Source organism: Quercus robur, chromosome 2 (assembly GCF_932294415.1).
Source record: "Quercus robur chromosome 2, dhQueRobu3.1, whole genome shotgun sequence".
NCBI lineage: Eukaryota > Viridiplantae > Streptophyta > Magnoliopsida > Fagales > Fagaceae > Quercus > Quercus robur.
In genome coordinates, this window is record NC_065535.1 from 24,829,921 (window position 1) to 24,850,638 (window position 20,718).

The following is a 20,718-nucleotide window of genomic DNA, read 5'->3' on the forward strand; positions in this document are numbered from 1 at the left end:
TGGAAATAGGAACAATCTTCTACTCAACTAATTCCTTCTTTTCCTTTGTCTCTGGTACACCAACAATTCAGTTTTTTATTTTTTTTGGTTTTCAAAAAGGTTAGTTTTCGTAGCACAATTTTGTACCTTTATATTCTAAACACAGAGAATATTTTTCATATTGTGTTTTTGAAACTTCAAATTATTGTTAAAATAACGGGTGTATATTGCAGGAAAAGTAGAGTTACATTAGAAGATGATGCATAAATTGATAGGAATTCTCCTTATGTTGCCCATATAATCAAATACGGTATTTTGTATACCCTTTGAGCAATTGCATGCATTGATGTATGATTGAGATTTTTTTTTTTTTGGTTCGAAGTAATGCTTGAAATTAAATGCAATTGATATGGCTCCACTATTTGCTATGGCTATCTTCACGAACACTGTCATGGATTATTCTTTTGAGGGTAACCAATCTCACTTATATTTCTCTGTTGTGTAGTCATATATTTGTCTAGACTCTAAATCTTTTAATTTTAATAGCTATAATCATGGATTATTCTCTCGAGTGTACCTTATCTCTCTCTTATATTTATTTGTAGTATATATTTTGTTTTTTCTTTCGATAATTTTTAGGCTTTGAATTTTTTGATTTGCTAATTTTTATGGCCTTTTGAAAGTTTAACTTCTAAATTATTGGGTTGATTTTTGTAACATCTTAAACTAGTCTCTTATCTCTTATATTTCTCTATTGGGTAGTCATTTTTTTTTTCAATAATTTATGGCTCTGAATCATCTTATTATTATTTTTTTATTTTTTTATTTTTGACTTTTGGAAGTTTTGACATTGGGTTCTTTGATTTTCCACTTCTTTTTTTTTTTTTTAATTCTTTTGAGGTAACACGTATTTCTCTATATTTCTATGTAGAGTAGAGTAGTCACAATCATATATTTTTTGTTTTGTTTCAATAATTTCTAAGCTTTGTATATTTAATTTCTTTAATATTTTTAGGTTTTTGGAAGTTTTAACATTTGAATTTTTGGGTTCATTTTTTGCAATAATTGAACCTGTCAACTATAGCAATGTATTAGTCTTCTAAGGATAATTCCATCTTTCTTTTATATTTTTTTGTAGTGTAGTCATATATTTTTCATTTTGTTTTGATAATTTCAGCTCTGAATTTTGTAATGATATATTATACCTTTATGTAAAGTTTTTGTGTGCATTGTATGAGATTAAGAAATATGAATTAAACTTAGTATAACCTAATAGATTTTACTTTTTCTCATGTCATGTGTTAGTAATTGAGCTGAATTTGACATGATCCATAGGCCAAATCATAGGAGCTTATTTATTAAAACTTATTAATTAATATATCATTTGTTTCATAATACATTATACATTTATGCAAGGTTTTCCCGTATATCGTACGGGTTAGCGACTAGTATTTTTTAATTTCCAAATCAAAGGGTTGAATTGAATCCCTGAAGATAACATACGGCCGCCCCTGATTTCTTTTCGCTTTCGCAACAACATCAGCATTTAAATTAAGGGAGGATTCTCACTGGAAATTTTCAAAGTCTTTGAGTTAGTGGGATTTATTATTATCTTGATCAATTAATTAGTAGTCTACAAGTTTCCTTATTGCAAGTTACACAGGCATGAGGCATCTATGTACCTTTCAAACGATCTGACCACGACGAAAGCAAAAAAAGTAATAAAAAAGATTACAATATTGTAAAAACAGATCTACTTTTCATTTTCTGCAAGTAACAGATAAAAAAAATTATAAATTTATCATGATTAGAGTACTTCAATATTAAAAATAGAGGTGTGACCGATGCTGATGGGATCCAATTAAATCAAGTGATATCTAATCAACTTTATCCCTATAAAAAAAAAAAAAATGAGATTTACTAACATGTGCCCTTAGGCCTTAAGGCATATATTAGTAAACCATTTTAAAAAAATTATAAAAAAAATGAAAAAATAATTAACTCTTTTAACAGATTTTTCAATATTTCGTAAATTTTTTTCCAAAATAGATGATTAATATATGATCCAAAAAACTCTATCTTCTAATCAAATGAAAAAGATGAATGTGAGTCTTATTCAAATTTTTTTCCCAACTAATATTATTGACTAATTCAGCAAAAAAAAAAAAAAAAAAAAAAAAAAAAAACTAATAATATTGAATATTGAGTATGTTCCATTACGCTTCTTTTATATTTTTGTTAGTGCCCTATCATTTATTTATTTATTGTTTGTTTTTGCGTGTAAACTATCAAAGTGATGCTACATTTTCTAAAACTTCCAAAGTATTGACAATGGCCTTTTATTTTCTTGTTCTGTCCAGCCGTCTTCTGATCTTGACAAACATTGGTAGGGCTGATTGTTTTGACTTGGTGCTATAGTTTCATATGAAACGTGATTAAGATTTTGGAGCTTTCACTCTTTTTTTTCTTTTTCTTTTTTACCACAAATCTTGCTATAATTTTGTCGTGGTTTGAATGTGAATTGTTAGAATATTTTTATTTACAATATTTTTTAGTGTTTTAATAGAATTCGGCTTTCTTTCCTCTTTGATGTCTTTCCTATTATGAGTAGGCCAATTTAATGCATATTGATTAGCAAAAATTTCCAAACATTGGTTCTCTCGATGTACTTCCTTATTAAATGTTTTCTTTTAAACTCAAACGTTTTCTAAGCTGCTAATCTGATATGTTTCTTTCTTACAATATTGAAAGAATCGAAGTAATAAACATGAGAATTTCTTTCTAACGTATATCTCGTTAAATGTGTTTTAATTGGTATGGATTCTTTACTTTATATAGATTTCTATATCCAGCCAAAATGAGATGTAGAGAAAAAGATCAATTTTGGTTAAAGACTTTTCACGTAACAAAAACTTCTCAAAAAAAAATCTTGTTCAGTCAGTTTCCTTTTTTTGAGGAAAAATATATATTCCCACTTCACTATGTTTTTGGGTAAAAGAAAGTACTATTTTGAGAACTTCATTTTCTACAAGTGGTGTAGGCTTGTAAGGATAATCAATAAAGTGGCTTGGTTGTTATATCCTACGGACAGTGTGCATAAATTATTTGTCTACTACATCGGATAAATCAATAGACGGTGTCTATTGTCTCACAATAGTGACATGATCTATGTCTCAACTTTGCCACCTAAAAACTCATGAATTGATGGTGAATTATTTGTTATGTTATGAGATGAGATGCACTTTAAGCACCAACGAGGTAATATCTCCTAATTTTATTTTTTGTTTTGTGGTGAAATATAATTTATGTGAAATGTTAGTATTTAAATGATAATTTGAAAATTATTTATTTATCAATTATAACTCTTTGGAAACAAAAATGGTAGAGAAAAAGTTACAAATTCTTATAAAAATGATTGTATACTATTTACAGTCAACCACTTCAACAAATTGTGACAAATGATGTAGTAAGGGGAAGAACTATTTTGATTTTCAATGGTGTAGTACTGGAAGAGCTATTTTTGTTTCTTTGGAAGTTTTGTCTAGTTCAGTAGATAGTTGTACTGCCTGTAATCTAGGCCGTCGTCCATGTTTCTTATTGCATGGACAAATTATGCAATGAACTTTGTAAGTATTCATGAAATTATTTTGATAATTTTCTTCTTTGCTAAAATATACCGCTGAGCCCTTTGACCAATTCAAGTTGAGGCTAAGGCAAAAACCATAAATGAGTTTATGTGTATTTAAATATCACTTAAAATAATATTTATTTATTAATCTTCAATTTAATTAATGTTGTACTATACTTTTAAAAAAAATCATTATTCTTACCTTTATTCTTTTTTTATTCTTCTTTTTATATAGGATTAAAGCATTTGAGTGATGATAGAAATACTATAAATTTTAGCACATAGTCTTATAATCGTGTCAATTGTCACCAGTTAAAAAAAAAAAAATTGATTGGAAAAGAAGTGATTGGTAGCACCTCAACAATATAATAATTTAATTTTTGAATTGCTTATTATTATTGATGACATAACAATTTGTAAGACATATGTGATAATATTTGTAGTAATTCTGGCATTAATTAATTTTTGAGCATTTTTAAAGGAAAATGCTAAAGGTAATACAAATTTTATTACATAAAATTTATAAATTGATATGGCAACAATGTATGTGATTAGTTCAACTACTTAATAAATGAATTTGAAATGTGTTTGGGTAATTGGTGGCACATTAGTTTGTGAACTTTACGTTATAAACTTGTAATAAACCTAACATTACTCTCCTTAAAAGTGGAGGAAAAAAAAATGTTCAACTAAATTTTTTTTTATTTTTTTAGATCGCTTATTGGCCCCACATCTAGGGGGGCCTTTCTCTAGTAGGGGACCCTCGGCGTAGGGCTAGCCTTAGCCTTGATTTCATGATATTTCAAAGATAAAGGTTAGGGATACAACTTTTACTATAATTTGTTAAAGTAGTTGACTATGAGTGGTTGAAGAAAAAAAAAAGTTAAAATACTACTTAGCAAACCACTTAAGCAAATTATGGTAAAAATTATGACAAAATTTGTATTCGAATAGGAATTATAGTTCAATAGATGGTTGTCTACCCATGTGTCCCTGTTTCCTATTGAATGGACAAATTGAGCAATGAAATGAACTTTGTAAGTATGCATGCAATTATTTAGATTGTTGTACTGCCTATAATCTACCCATGTGTCCCTGTTTCCCATTGGATGGACAAATTGAGCAATGAAATGAACTTTGTAAGTATGCATGCAATTATTTAGATTGTTGTACTGCCTATAATCTACCCATGTGTCCTTGTTTCCTATTGGATGGACAAATTGAGCAATGAAATGAACTTTGTAAGTATGCATGCAATTATTTTCATAATTTTCTTTCTAAAATATACGGTTGAGCCCTTTTTAGTCCATGATATTTCAAAGCAAAAAGTTTACAGATACAACTTTTACCTCAATTTATCAAAGTGCTTGATTATGTGCCCGTTTGGTTTTGGTTAAGCTTTTTGGCCCCAAAAAAGCACAATGGCGTTTTGTAATTGGGAATATGGGTTATAGAAAAAAAAATAAAAAATAAAAAATAGTAGATACATGCAAAAATGATTGTCCACTGCTCACAACTAGTTGTGAGTAGTGCTAATGGCCCAAATAAAATATTATTTTTTTGCCATGTCAACTAACACCTGTACTGCCATGTCAACCGACACTTGTACTATCAAGTTATATTAGCTTAAAATATTATATATATAAAAAAGGAAGTAATGTTCCCCTGAAATTAGTATAGAGTCCTTAATCAATTTCGCTTTTCTAATTGTAAGAATTTTTTAAAGTAGAAGGAACAATTAAAATACACGAAAAGCGTATTGTTTCCTCTCAAAAGTAACAAATTACAAAGACAAAAGGTTCAACATTTTTCACTAGGAAGAAAGGTATGCTGCCATCTGCAAATGTCCACTAAACCAAAGAACAAATAGAATAGGTCCTATCAAAGGGAAGCTTAATCCCATCAAATTTCCTTTCATACCAAATCATCTATGCGAGGTAAAACAACACCACATTCCAAACCCTTGTGCTATTCTATCAGCCAAACACCCATTTCAAACAAAGAAGCGACTCAAACACCTCATTGGCATAATAGGGGTGGCAAAATCAACCCAAACCCATTTGCCTACCCAAACCCGCCTACTTAAATGAGACCCAAACCCACCCAATTATTAATTGGGTTAAATGGGTATTAACCCAATTAAACCTAATTAACATTAATGTTTATTGGGTTTTAATTGGGTACCTAATTAGACCCAATTATGATCCAACTATCATTTCTGCAAATCACTCAACTCTAAAATGCCCCAAAAACACTAAAATTACCAAAATACCCCATCAACCTAAAAAATGACCAAAATAACACCTAAACCTAAAAATGACCAAAATACCCCTAAAACCTAAAAAAAGACAAAAATACCCCTTAAACCTAAAAAATGACAAAAATACTCCCAAAACCTAAAAATTACCAAAATAACCCCAAAACCTACAAAATGACCAAAATACCCTCGAAACCCATAAAATGACCAAAATATCACTCGAAACCCAAAAAATGACCAAAATACCCCCCAAAACCCAAAAATGACCAAAATACCATCGAAACCTTAAAATTACCAAAATAACCCCAAAACCCAAAAAATGAACAAAATAACCCAAAAACGACCAAAATACCCCCGAAACCCAAAAAATCACCAAAATACCCCCCAAAACCTAAAAATTACCAAAAATACCCCCCAAAACCTAAAAATGACCAAAATACCCCCAAAACCAAAAAAATGACCAAAATACCCCCAAAACCTAAAAATTACCAAAATTACCCCAAAACCTACAAAATGACCAAAATACCCCAAAAACCTAAAAATTACTAAAATAACCCCAAAACCTACAAACTGACCAAAATACCCCCGAAACCCAAAAAATGACCAAAATACTCCCCAAAACCTAAAAATTACCAAATATACCCCCAAAACCTAAAAATTACCAAAATACCCCCCAAAACCTAAAAATTACCAAAAATACCCCCCAAAACCTTATAATGACCAAAATACCCCCCAAAACCCAAAAAATTACCAAAATACCCCCCAAACTCAAAAAATTACCAAAATACCCCCCGAAACCTAAAAATGACCAAAATCCCTCTAAAACCTAAAAAATGGCCAAAATAACCCCAAAACCTAAAAATGACCAAAATACCCCCGAAACCTAAAAAATGACAAAAATACCATCGAAACCTAAAAAATAATCAAAATAGTCTAGAAACCTAAAAATGACCAAAATACCCCCTAAACCTAAAAAATTACCAGAATACTCATGAAACCTAAAAAATGACCAAAATACCCTCACCTATAAAGTGACGAAAATACCCCTAAACCTTTGAAATGACCCAAATAAACCCAAAACCTCTAAAATGGCCACAAACAACCTGAAACCTCTAAAATTAACAAAAATACCCTGAAACCCCTAAAACGACCAAAATACCTCTAAACCTATAAAAACGACTAAAATACCTGTCAAAATATCTAAAATGACCAATATACCACTAATCCTATAAGATGGACAAAATACACCCGAAGCCTCTAAAATTACCAAAGTAGGGGTTTGGGGTATTTTGGATGTTTCGAGGCTATTTTCGTTAAATTAAAGGTTCTAAGAGTATTTCAGTCATTTTGTAGGTTTTGAGGGAATGTCACTAATTTTTTAGGTTTTAGGGGTGTTTCATTAACTTTTAAATTTTTGGGTCATTTTTTGTAATTTTCTAGGTTTTGGAGGTCGTTTAATAACTTTTTAAGTTTTAGGGATATTTCAATCATTCTTTAGGTTTCTGAGGTATCTTAGTCATTTTTAGGTTTAGGGGGTATTTTGGTCATTTTTTAGTTTTAGGGGGGATTTGGGTAATTTTTTAGGTTTAGGGTATATTTTTATCGACTTATAGGTTTAAGAGGCATTTTTGTCATTTTAGAGGTTTCGGGAGTATTTTGGTCATTTTTTGGGTTTCAAGAGTATTTTGGTAATTTTTTGGGTTTCAGGAGTATTTTGGTCATTTTTTGGGTTTCGGGGGTATTTTGGTTATTTTTTTGGTTTCGGGGGTCATTTTTTGGGTTTCAAGGGGTATTTTGGTCATTTTTTGGATTTCTGGGGTATTTTGGTAATTTTTAGGTTTCGAGGGTGTTTTGGTCATTTTTTAGGTTTCAATAGTATTTTGGTCATTTTTTGAGTTTTGGGGGTATTTTGGTCATTTTAGATTTAGGGGTATTTTGGTCATTTTTTTGAAGATTTTAGAGAACTTTGATCATTTTCACTTTAGTGGCATTTTGGTAATTTTGATAATTGAGTAATTGAGTAGATTGGAGTTTACCCATAATAATTGGGTTGGGTTGGATTTGAGTTAGAAGCAATTAATTAAATGGATTTTAATGGATAAATGAGTTTTATATACCCAACCCAATTATGTCCACCCCAAACCCACCCAAATCTGCCCATTTGCCACCCCTACGCATAATCCATTTGATACCAAATGATAAAAATACTACTGACCACAAATTGGGCATAGAGCATCTGAACAATTAATCCCACGACAAAGCCCAACCAAACAATTAATCCCACCTATAAAATTAAAGCCTAGAGATTATACTACTTTTGGAATCACCAGAAAACCAATCACCCCCTACAAACTTAAGCTGCCATACCGCCACTATTGCAAAGTCCAGCTTTCAACAGATCTCAACCAAGCCTCCAAAACACTAATTCAAATGAACAAATTCAATGAACCATTTCAACTGAGAGAGAGTATACCATCAAGCCAATAGAGGAACCGGAACAACCTCAATGCCGCTCCTCGCCGCCGCTCCTCATCTTTGGGCGTCACTGTTGCCAAACTTCAGGCCTCACCCTTTCACTCTTGACCAAGACATGAAGCTCTGGGTTGTGGGTGGTAACAAAGATTGGGTTTTATTTGAGATTTAGATCCTCAAGTGCTGAGTTACCGAGTAGTATTGCTTTTTTTTTTTTCTTTTTCTAAAATGTAATATGACGTGGCAGTACACATGTCATTGATGAGGCAGAAAAATAATATTTTATTTGGGCGGTTATCCACGTTAGCATTTTCCATCAATACTTTATATAGCAGGGACCATATTGACACAATATTTAAAAGTTAAAGACCAAATTGACATAGTATAAAGGTTAAGGAGCAAAAATGTAATCTACCCTAAAAAATAACCTCTTTTACATAACTAATCCCTACCATAGACAAATCCTGAGCTCAAGTGAACAGCTTACCCTGAATTTGATTTCATAAATACTACGCAGCTTAACCTTTAACGCATGTGCTTTTAGACAAAACCTCTCAATAAAAGTTCTAATAAATGATTCATCATTAAACCCCTAATATTCCAATTTCCTATGTCTATCAAAACAACATTAAAAGCATGTGCTTTTCGACTAAACCTCTCAATAAAAGTTCTAATAAATGATTCATCATTAAACCCCTAATATTCCAATTTCCTGTGTCTATCAAAACAACATTAAAAGCATGTGCTTTTCAACTAAACCTCTCAATAAAAGTTCTAATAAATTATGGATCATGCTAATGAGTGCCCTTAGGGCATTGGATAAGAATCCAGTTAAAGAAAGTTTTGACATCACTTTTATGGGAAATGAAAAAAGCTATCAAAACATTAATTGCTTTTTTTTCTTTTCCCATAAAAATTTTCTTTAACTAGATTTTTAACCAGTGTCCTAAGAGTACTCGTTAGCATTTCTCATAAATTATTCATCATTAAACCCCTAATATTCCAATTTCCTATGTCTATCAAAACAACAGTAACTAACCTATCTTTTTTTTTTTTGAGAAACAGTAACTAACCTATCTAACTTCCTAAATCTATCCTCTCAAAAAAAGAAAAAAAAAAAAAATCCTAAATCTACATAAATAGAGGTAAATCAGAGAGCCTCAATTTAATCATGTATTCTGACGCAGCAGCAACTAAAAAGAAAAAAGAAAGATGATGACACACATCTAAGGTAACCGCAGATCACTGCTTGAGGATTACAGGTAGCCCATAACTCATTAACCATCTAGAGTTTTTAGAAGGGCCCTGGGCCCCCAAACAACTTTTTTCTTTAAAAAACTGCAACAAATTGAGAATTTAACTCACAGAAAACAACTTGAAATCAATGGATGATAGAAAAAAATAAACAGCAATCCATGATATTTACTGGTTTTACTTTTACCTGCTTATTAGAGTTATGGATAAAGAAAGGAATGAAATAGCCAATAAAATCAAGACTGACGATGAATGCCCCACTTACATAAAGGTGGAAATGTGTTACAAGGAAGAGTATACTTTTTCTGCACAAGAAAAAATTCTCATCTTGATTTTCTCAGTTAGTTCACTGTTATGGTTGATTTCAGTCCTCGGAACCACTGGTTGTAATTAGAGTAGTTCTTAAAACAAAACCATCACCTGAGTCCTGCATGGCTGAGGAGGGAACCTTCCACAAATATTTCCTTCAGACCTTTGTCAAGTGACTGCAAAACTGGAAGTAAAAGAAAATACAATGAAACAACATAAACACAAGGATATACAGAAACCAACTCATTTTCTAGGAAACAAAAATGCCACAACTCAGATGAAGTCTGTCACAAAAATAGACAGACTCTGGTCTCCTATAAATTCTCATATACAAAACTCTCCTTTCAATATTTAAAACTCAGCTTATTCTGATTTTATAACTATGATGATTCTCATTGTTGTTATTTTTTTATTTTTGCATATAACCGCAGCTGTCGATAAGGGTTATGAAAGTTGTCATTGTGCAAAGATACTAATTTACTTTGGTAAGCAAAAATGGCAGAATGGTAGGTCCAAGAGTTCAAGAGCTGTTCAATAAAAAATGCCCCCAAACCAAGCTCTTGGTGGCAGTATCCCACATTTCCTTACATCTTGCCGCAGACCGTGCCAATTGACTTCCATATTAATTTCCCAATTCAAATGTGACAAAGCTCTTTCAAATACGAGTTTCTGATGAAGAGTTCACTTCTTGGACCTACATCTACCATTAAGCAACTAGATAGGGGTAACTTGAAGCCCGTTTTCCATCAATATATTATTTTAAGTTTTTCTTCCAACATATTTCACTACAGATGATGGACATCCAAATAATCTAGTGGAGCCATTTAGAAAAATTGGTCAGTTTAAAAGCAGGCGACGACATATTCTGTTACACAACAATAATCCATCCAAATATCCTTGCTTCATTCAGTTATATCTTCACAAAGAACCAATGACAACATGCCAGCCAACAAATCTGATAAGCATACCAATTGGTCATCCATTGATCTCATTCAGGTAAATGAAAGGGTCCAGCAACGACGGTACATTTGAGATCAAATCAAAAGTAATCTGGCTCATTAAAAGATCATGGTCTCATGCCATCTCATTATCAAATGTAAGCAGCACACTCAAGTTTGCACATTAATTCTGCCCTAGAGAAAATCCCAAGGGATGCCCCGAGTAAATCACCCAAAAGTAGATCTGATGATTTTGAGGTACAATCAGTAAATTTCCCTGCATGGTTTGGCTTTGAAAATTATCATGAGGCCCACTACTGTGGCTGTGACCTGCTTGCCAATTCAATCTTGCAGGAAAAATTCAAAGTTTTTCCCTTAGGCAGTCACCAAAGCCGTTATACTAAATCAGTTCTAGGATTTTATCCAGAAACATAAGTTTCTAGGGATTTGGGATAGAAAGGACCAGGATATTTCGGAGAAAAAAGGGGGAAAATATTAGGGAATATAGGGTTTCCAATGTTATAAGGAAAGAGAAGGACTAGGAGGTGATACAACGAAAAAGACTCAAGTTTTGAAACTGCTTTCTGGGTGCTGTGACGACACTGATCAGTCAATCAGGATCTGTATCAGATCTGGTTTGGGGGGTTTTGAAACTAATAAAAGGTGGGTTGTGTTAAGGTGTTGATCCCATGATTTTTAGGGTTCCAAAAGTGAGAAATCAATGTCTGGTCGCTACATTCAAACAGATAAAATTAAATAGTATTAAAAAATTAAATCAATGTCTGGACATCACACCTAGATGTTGCTAAACATAGCACCATGGATTTCCTCAGCATCACAGCTCAAATAAGGATTGCATCACACAAACCCTAAAGCACAATTGCGGCCAAATTCTCCTTAAAAAATTGTTCTTTATTGACTTGAAAGTGTATCAATATTATAAAAAACTACACAAAACCTTAGTAAGGCCTGGACTCGCAGGACTTTGATTACTAAGACCAATCTAGATAACTATTAGAAACCCAAAAATTAAAAAATCAATAGTAATGCTAATAAGACTAAGCTACACTTTTGAACCTTAATGTTTGGGATTGTTTTCATTTGGTCCCTTAAGTTTGAGAATTTTCATTTTGGTCTACAAAGTTTGATTCCATTTTCAAAATGGTCCTTTCATCCACGTCCATGACTAACATTGCTTTAGCTTGAACCATAGGAAGAAATTCCAAATTACGCTTCTCCACCTCCTAGAGAGATGTGTAACATGTTTGGTTCTTTATTAAAATTTCTCTTTGCTAAACAAGTCTAGGTCCCTTTATTATAATAAGCTATATTGGACATTCATCTTGCTGCTTTCCTATTCCAGTCCTCAGTTTATGGTTTTCCTCTTGCTATTATTGCTGATCTAGCATTTCAGCAACATCCTTAAGCATATTTTGCCCCTTTTTCAGCAGCAGTCTTTGGTGATTCTCGATATTTGTTCCATCTTCTCCGCAATGGGGACATAGAACTTTTGGGTTTTGATGCAAGAGAGGAGTCGGTGGGTCTATCGAATGAGGATCAGATCCGTCACATTCAGCTCAAAGGGGACATAGAACATTTGGCTTCTCTTGAGGAAATTTTCTGGAGACAAAAGTCTCGTGCTTTGTTTGTGAAGAAGGGAGATAATAATACTCGTTTCTTTCATAAATTAGCAAATTCCCATAGAAATGCTAATCTAATTAAGAGGTTAGAGGTGGATGGTGTTCTTTATGAGGATGAGGCTGATGTGCGCTCTCAGTTAGTTCTCTTCTACCAAGGGTTGTTTGAGGAAAATGAGGTGTGGCGTCCTACTATGGATGGGTTAGATTTTGCATGCATTGGAGAGGTAGAGAGGTTATCCTTAGAGAAGGAGTTCTCGAAGGAGAAAGTCATCCAGGTATTAAGGGAGATGGAGGGTGATAAAGCCCCTGGTCCTGATGGCTTCACCATGGCTTTTTTTCACAAATGTTGGAGTGTTGTGGAAAAGGATGTCATGGATTTCTTTGATTACTTTCATCGGCACTCTGTGTTTGAACGGTCTATGAATGCTTCGTTTCTCACTTTAATTCCCAAGAAGCATAATGCTGTTAACATTTAAGGACTTTCGCCCCATTAGTTTGGTGGGTAGTGTGTACAAGTTGCTATCCAAGGTGTTGGCTAATAGGTTGAGGGCGGTTTTGGATAATCTTATCTCTGAGTCTCAAAATTCATTTGTTGGCGGAAGGCAGATCCTGGATTCAGTGCTTATTGCAAATGAATGCCTGGATAGCAGGTTGAAGAGCAGAATACCGGGTGTGGTTTGCAAGCTTGATATTGAAAAAGCATACGACCATGTGAACTGGGAGGCCTTGTTTTATTTGTTGGGCCGGATGGGTTTTGGGTTGAAATGGAGGGGGTGGATCAAGGCTTGTATTGCTTCTGTCCGTTCTTCAGTCCTGGTAAATGGCTCCCCGGAAGGTTTCTTTGGTAGTTCTCGTGGATTGAGACAAGGGGATCCACTATCTCCGCTTTTGTTTCTTTTGATAATGGAGGTTTTAAGTAGACTTTTGAAGAAGACAGAGGAGTGTAATCTTATTCGGGGGTTTCATGTGGGCTCTGTGAACTCTGTTGGTGTGCGTATCTCCCATCTATTAGTTGCTAATGACACTATTTTATTTTGTGATGCCTCTAGGGAACAGCTACTGTCCATTAGGTTGGTGTTGTGTTGTTTTCAGGCTTTTACGGGCTTGAAGGTCAATGTTAGGAAAAGTGAGATTGTCCCTGTTGGGGAGGTGAATAACCTAGATGCACTGGCTAATATTCTTCAATGTAGAGTGGGAAGTTTGCCTATGAAATATTTGGGGATGCCGTTGGGGACTTCTTTTAAGACTGCTTCGATTTGGAATCCTATTTTGGAGAAAATGGAGAAGAAGCTATCTGGGTGAAAGCGTCTCTATTTATCTAAGGGTGGTAGACTTATGTTAATAAAGAGTACGCTCTCAAGCCTCCCAACGTACTTTTTATCTCATTTTACTATTCATAAATCTGTGGCTGCTAGAATGGAATGTATTTAGAGGAATTTTCTTTGGGGATCTTCTGAGGGGAGTTTCAAATATCCTTTGGTGGCTTGGGAAAAGGTGTGTTTACCCGTCGAGATGGGTGGTTTGGGGATAAGAAGTGCGGTGTCTTTTAATCAAGCTTTATTAGGAAAATGGTTGTGGAGAAATTGTCATGAAATTACCCACCTTTGGCGGCGAGTCATCTCCACAAAATATGGTGAGGGTCAAGGGGGGGTGGTGTACTAAAGTGTGCAGGAGGACTCATGGGTGTGGCCTATGGAGAAGCATCAATGAAGGGTGGGTGAGCTTCTCTAAGCATCTGTCTTTTGTAGTAGGTGAAGGCACTCGTATCCGCTTTTGGCATGATAGGTGGATTGGTGATAATACTCTAAAAGATCTCTATCCTGAGCTTTTTGTGGGTTCAGCGGCTAAGGATGCTTGTATCTCTGAGGTTTTGTGGTTTCCAGAAGGGGGTACTGTTAGAGTTTGGGATTTAAGGTTTTATAGAGCTTTTGAAGATTGGGAGTTAACTGCATCTTATTCTCTTCTCCAGCTTATCCAATCTCATATTCCTTGGGGTGATAGGAGGGATACCCTTTGTTGGTGGCTAAAAGGTGATGGTAAGTTTGACACACGGTCTTATTACCATGCGATTCGGGGTGCTTCGAATTCTTTGTTTCCTTGGAAGGGTGTTTGGAAACCAAAGATTCCTAGGCGAGTGGTGTTCTTTTTGTGGACTGCTGCTCATAGTCGGATCCTCACTTTGGATAATCTAATGCTTAGGGGTCACCCTTTGGCTTCTTGGTGTTGTATGTGTTGTTGTGATGGGAAGTCGGTAGACCACCTTCTCCTTCATTGTCCTGTTACTCATTCCCTATGGACTTTTATGATTCAGGCTTTTGGTATTCATTGGATTATGCCAGGATCAGTGGTGGGTTTGTTATCTTGTTGGCATCAGTGGCTTGGGAATCTTAATTCGGATATTTGGAATTTGGTTCCAGGATGCTTAATGTGGATTGTGTGGTTGGAACGAAATCGTCGTTCCTTTGAGGATAATGAGAAGAGGTTGGATGAGCTCAAGGTGTTATGCCAACGTAGTCTATTTGAGTGGTCTCGTTGTTAGGGTTTTATGGATTTTTTTTTTGATAAATAACGTAAGAATATTATTAATAATAAAAAATTGCCAAACCGAGATTAGGGTTTTACGAATTGCTCTACTCTCTCTGAGTTTATGGCTTCCCTTAGCTTAGTTTCCTGATTTCTCTTTTTGTTGTGCTGTTTGTTCTTTTTTTTCTTGTTGTTCATCATCATGAACAACTTGTACTTTTCCTTTTTTCTCATTTATAATAGATTTCTGTTTACCTATCAAAAAAAAAAAAAAAAAATCATGTATTTCAAAACAATTACGAAGTTGCTGAACGCTCTGAGAATAGGAACAAGAAAAAACTCAATGACAAATAGAAATACCACTCTATCCAAACCACTTTGAATGGTTTCATGAGTTTGGTTGAAAGCTTGAGGCAGTTGAATGTAGGTGCTGACTGTAGGATCTTTGGAAGTTCAGCACTAAATTAGGATTCTTGATGAGATCTTGAAGGGTTTTTTTAAAAAGGTTTGATGTTAAAATTAAGGATTTAGGTAGGGTTACCTGTTACGTAATATAAAGCTTGAATCTTGAATGGATTTGAGAGCTGGTTGGTGTCAAACAGTGTATAGAACAAGAAACAAACAAAAGTAAAACAATAGGCAATCATAGTTAAGAAGAAGAAGGCAATAAGAGCCTCAAATTTTAAAATAAGCTGACTCCTGATAACAAAGACAATTAGAAAAGTACTTAAGAACTTTTAAAACAAATAGAAAAAAGACTAAAAACCTAAAACAATATGGCTTTTGGGACAGCCCATTACAGCACATTCCATAAACTCCAAGAATGACAAAATTAACCCTAGTTTTAGAAAAACCTAATTGAAGCTGCACCAGTAATTTTCTAATCTAATGAAAATAATATTAAGACTCAATAATAACAAAAGTAGCCTAAGGAAGGTGCCAAGAAGGCCTCACATCAAAACTAGACCACAATTCTAGAGTTGTTGGTATTTAATCTTGTTTATCATTAAACTCTTTGCTGGCAACACCAACAACAGTTCCACCATCAATGATTGCTTTAAAAGTAACTTGCACCATCAATAATAAGCTGTTTAGTTTGGAGATCTCCACAACAAACAAAAGCTTGAAATAAAGAGTTACAAGTCGAATATTCATCCTCTTGTTCAAGTGTACCAAGAATAGGCCTAAGGATAGAGAAGAGAATTATCAGCTTCATCCGCTTCTAAAATCATTTAAGTCTATAATGCCATAGTTAAATGGGCCTCATCCTCATTATCATGGCAATTCAACTCCTCCATAAATCTATTAAAAAGAAATTAGATAAGATCTTCAGCTCTAATACAAAATTGAGCTATAACAAAAGCTCTTATACCAAATATTTTTTGAAAAAGCCCTTATACCAAATAGATTGCAGAATTTTATCTAGCAACAGAGATTTGGAGGAGTTTGGGATAGCTACAGCTAGGGTTTTTGGTGGAACAAGCTTAAAAAAGATAGGAGTTTCTAACAGTATAAGGGAAGGGTAGTCTTTGGAGGTGGTACGAGGGAAGAGTAGGCTTTGGAGATGGTATAAGGGAAAGGTAGGCTTTGGAGGTGAAACAGTGAAGAAAAATCAAATTTTGAACTGGGTGTTCTAGGTGCTGTGAACATTAAATTGGGCATTGTACCAGTTCTAGTTTGTGGGTTTCAATATTAGCATAGGTTGTGATAGCATTTTTACCCAACAAGTTTTAGGGTTCTAAAGGAGATAAATCAATATCCAGTAGCAAGAATTTCAACAGGAGAAGAAGGTTACATGAAGTACATATAGTTTTGCCTAACATCACACCTAGGATTTTCCTACCATCACACCTCCAAGAAGAATCACATTACACATAACCTCAAGCATAATTGTTAACAAATTATTCTCTATTGAATTGAAAGCATCCCAACAATAAAGCCTTAGTCCCAAAATTTTGGGGTCAGCTATGGATCCTCAACGGATTAGTTAGGGTTGATCATATGTAATCTTTTCCTCCATTTTATTCTATTCGAATTCATACTCTTTGAATTGAAAGCATTACATCTATATTAAAAATAAATAAATTAATAAATCTAACCATAATAGAACTTGGGAATAAGAACTTTTCCAAGAGCCTTGTAGCTCAACTGTTTCCAACAAAGACATCTAGGGTTCAAATCTCCCCTCCCCCGTTGTAACTATCGAATCATCTAGGGTTCAAAATAGAATCTTCTTTGTGCTTCCCACATCATTCTCCCCTGGTTGGAGAAAACTAGGCCTCAAGTTTTGAAGTATTGAAGAATTAAGAATTTTGACGTGACACTTACATCGACTCCTGAATCACTGTTGGTAGTATTAAGAACAAAGAAGCCTTGCATTCCATCCCATCATTAAATCACTTGTAATTACAAAATCAATGTGAGAAATTTGCATTGCAAATGTTACAGCTTTGTCTTGATTCACAAAAAGCACCATTGTTGCGCAGAGTTGCAGATAATAAAGAGTTTGACGAAGTAAAAGATCAAATACCTAAGGATTCAAAATTTTTGTGGTTTAGTTATGATGTGGGACTTTCTTGGCAACTTTCATAGGTTACTTTTGCTATTATTGAGTTTTTTTTTTTTTTAATAAATAACATTCTTATTGATGAAAGAAATAGCTCAAGTACACAGAGTATACATGGGAACAAGAAAATCATGCTCTCAAGATACAAAGATTAAGCATATTAAAAAAGAGTACATATAGAGAAAGAGCCAAAAGTTAACATCCAATCAAAAAAAGTTTTGAAAAGAAAAAGCTTAAGCTTATGGATCATCCATTCACAATCCTGAAAACTTTGAGCATTGTGTTCCCACCAAATGCACCACATCAAACAACACGAATGGCTTTCTAAATAGCTATATTTTGATGATGGCCACACCAACCTTGCCAAGAAGCTAGTAACGCCACAACACTCTTCAGCATAACCCAAAAAACTCCAAACAAGAACACCATGGACCACAACTTTGTAGCTATATGAGACAGTGAAGGAGTGAATGGCCCATAGTCTCCCCATCACATTCACACATATAACACCAGTCTACACAAGCAAGCTCCTTTTCTGCAAATTATTTATCATCAATATTTTACCCAAAGCTGCTGTCCATGTAAAGAAACCAACTCTTGGCAGCACCTTTGACCTCTAAATACATATCAGTAGTACAAATCAAAGACCAATAGTATCTGCCAACCTCAAACCCTCCATGTTTAAGCTGACCTCCAAAAGAACTTATCCTTCCCATTCCTTCTCACAGGAATCAAGTAGATTAAATCCATAAACAACCCCCCCCCCCCCCCCCAAAAAAAAAAGCTCCGACTCCCAATCTTGCATAGCTCTAATAATACTTTTGTTATTAATGTCTTAATATTAAGGTCTTTAGGTTAAAAATATAGTTTTAATTAAGTTTACTAGAAGAAGGAAAATTTAGTAATTTTCAAATTTTTTGAAGGGCTGTCCTAGGCTGTACCAAAGGCCACGAGTCTTATTATTTAAGTTTTTTTTTTCTTTGTTATTAGTAATCCTGATCATTCTAGGAATATGCTATTTAGAGTCATAGTCCTTGGAATAAAGGCTTTATTCCAAGTGAACAAATTTCCAGCAGCTTAGCAATAAGAATGATAGAAATTGATTTTGATAAATTTCCAGCAGCTTAGCAACATCAGTGAGTCTAAAGTTGCTAAAGGAAAAAACTGCCTAGATACAGTAAACAAGTGAACAAAGTAGGAATAGAAAAAAACAAGTTAATAAGTGGATTCATGCTAAAAAAATAAGAGCCAATATATTTGGGATGAACAATCAAGGATAGAAATCTACACATTGAGTGATCAGACAGGAGGGGAAAGCACATTTCTGAAACGTACCTAACCAATCCCACTGATCAACTCAACCAGCTCCTTCGTCTCCAATCTTTCAACAACTTATTCCTTATTAACCAAACCAACTTGGTTATTCAAATGGATTTCAACCTCGCGACAATATTCTTTCTCTTATTTACTCAGGTTGATAGATATTTGAAATTTTCATTTATAACTAATTGGCGTTTATCTTGTATACTTCCCGTATGCATGAGTCGAGCCCCCTTCACTCAATTTAATGAGCAATCTCTAATGAGATCGAGGAAGAGTGCTAACATCATTCGTCCCGACTCAACAAAGTTTGATAAATTCGAAAAGGATCCTCTCCATTTCACAATTCAGATTAAATTTTACACATGTAGAGGGGTATAAACTCGCACGTCATTTAAAATCTTAAATAAATTGGCAGTTTGTACTCCATTAGATTCAGAAAATAAAATATGAACCATGAAATGGACAAAATTGACAAAAGTGCACAGATCTCGAGGACAATTTCCAAGCATAAAATCCAGAAATAAATAAATAAACCAAAGGTTTAACCAATCAATCAATCAATATGATCCTCAAATTAGCTAACAAAACCTAGGAGCGTTTTTTTCATAATCAAAGCCACATAGAATAGAATCTTTCAAAAAAAAGCGTAGACTTACGAGAGAGAATCATGAGTGATGGGAAGAAGAACAAGAAGCGTGGTCGTGGTTGTGGTCGTGATCGTGATCGGGATCGGGATCGTGGTCGCTGTCGCTGTCAGTATCGTCGTCGTCGAAGGGCTTCTGCTTGTGGAAGATGCAGCACTTCTTGGAGCTCTTCTTCTGCATGAACTCGTTGTCCACGGTGTCTTCCTTCCAAGTCACCTTCTTCTTCTTGCGGTTGAGGCGGAGGACTAGGGTTTCAGGTTGTGATTGTTGTGGCTGTTGTTGTTGATGGGGTGGTTGTTGGGACTGAGATGCGACGGTGGTAGTGACGGTCACGGAGGGTGACGAGGACTGTGTTGGTCGCGCGGTGGCGCTCATGGGTCTCGCCATACAACAATACTGCCGGAAGGTTCGGCTTTTCTTGAATTTTCTTTTCTTTTAAATCGATTCCCTCTCTCTGTATGCAGTTTGGTTGCTTTTTTTTTTTTTTTTTTAATTAAAATTTTAAAAACATATATATATATATATATATATATATATATATATTTGGGTGGAGAAAGGATGCTGGTTGTGGACTTGAATTGGTTAAGAATCCGGTTGGAGTGTACCCAATCGGGTCTTTTTCTCTGCGTTGTTTTTGTTTTTGTTTTTTTTTTTTTTTTTTTTTTTTGGGAGTTTAGCTACAAAAATTGAAGATTAATAGTTATATTATCAATAAATTGTTTAAATTGCAAATTTTTGTAGTTTAAAATTATACATAAAAAATAAATTTATAGATCATATAGTAAAAAAATCAAATTGACACAAAATTTGATATGTATTAAGAGCGTAAAAAACATGCAATTCAACGGTTAAATTTTCAAAATATGTAGTAATATTTATTTTATTGAGTAAGATTGTAGTCTAATTCTACAACTAATTTTGTAACTAAACTTTGTCCTATATATATATATATATATATATATATATATATATTAAAAAACATTTTTGCTTTTCTTTTTTTAAATTACAAACAAGTTCTTATGAAACTTTTTTTTTTTTTAATTTAAAAAAAGACCCGCTTGAAATTTATTAATGAGCTGGTAAATTAGCTAAGACTACATTATTAATATCTGGTGAAACATACTCCATCAAGACTAGAAACAGGAAAGAGTACCTTGCTCATGAGCAACTTATGAAAATTATTTA

At 34.0% G+C, this 20,718-nt stretch overlaps 1 protein-coding gene across 2 annotated transcripts; it reads right to left on the bottom strand.

Moving 5' to 3' along the window:
• Window positions 1-9,725: 9,725 nt before the first annotated feature.
• LOC126713013 (protein phosphatase 1 regulatory subunit INH3) lies at window positions 9,726-20,028 on the bottom strand. 2 transcript variants are annotated; one of them, XM_050412600.1, is made up of 2 exons: window positions 19,546-20,027; window positions 9,726-10,083 (listed from the first exon to the last, which is right to left on the bottom strand). In XM_050412600.1, the coding sequence occupies exon 1, from the start codon at window positions 19,918-19,920 to the stop codon at window positions 19,555-19,557; it is 366 nt and encodes a 121-aa protein (XP_050268557.1). In that variant the 5' UTR covers window positions 19,921-20,027; the 3' UTR covers window positions 9,726-10,083; window positions 19,546-19,554. The 2 variants fall into 2 exon arrangements, with proteins under 2 accessions (XP_050268557.1, XP_050268558.1); XM_050412601.1 differs by lacking the exon at window positions 9,726-10,083 and adding an exon at window positions 17,899-18,101 and having other exon boundaries at window positions 19,546-20,028.
• Window positions 20,029-20,718: the final 690 nt, after the last annotated feature.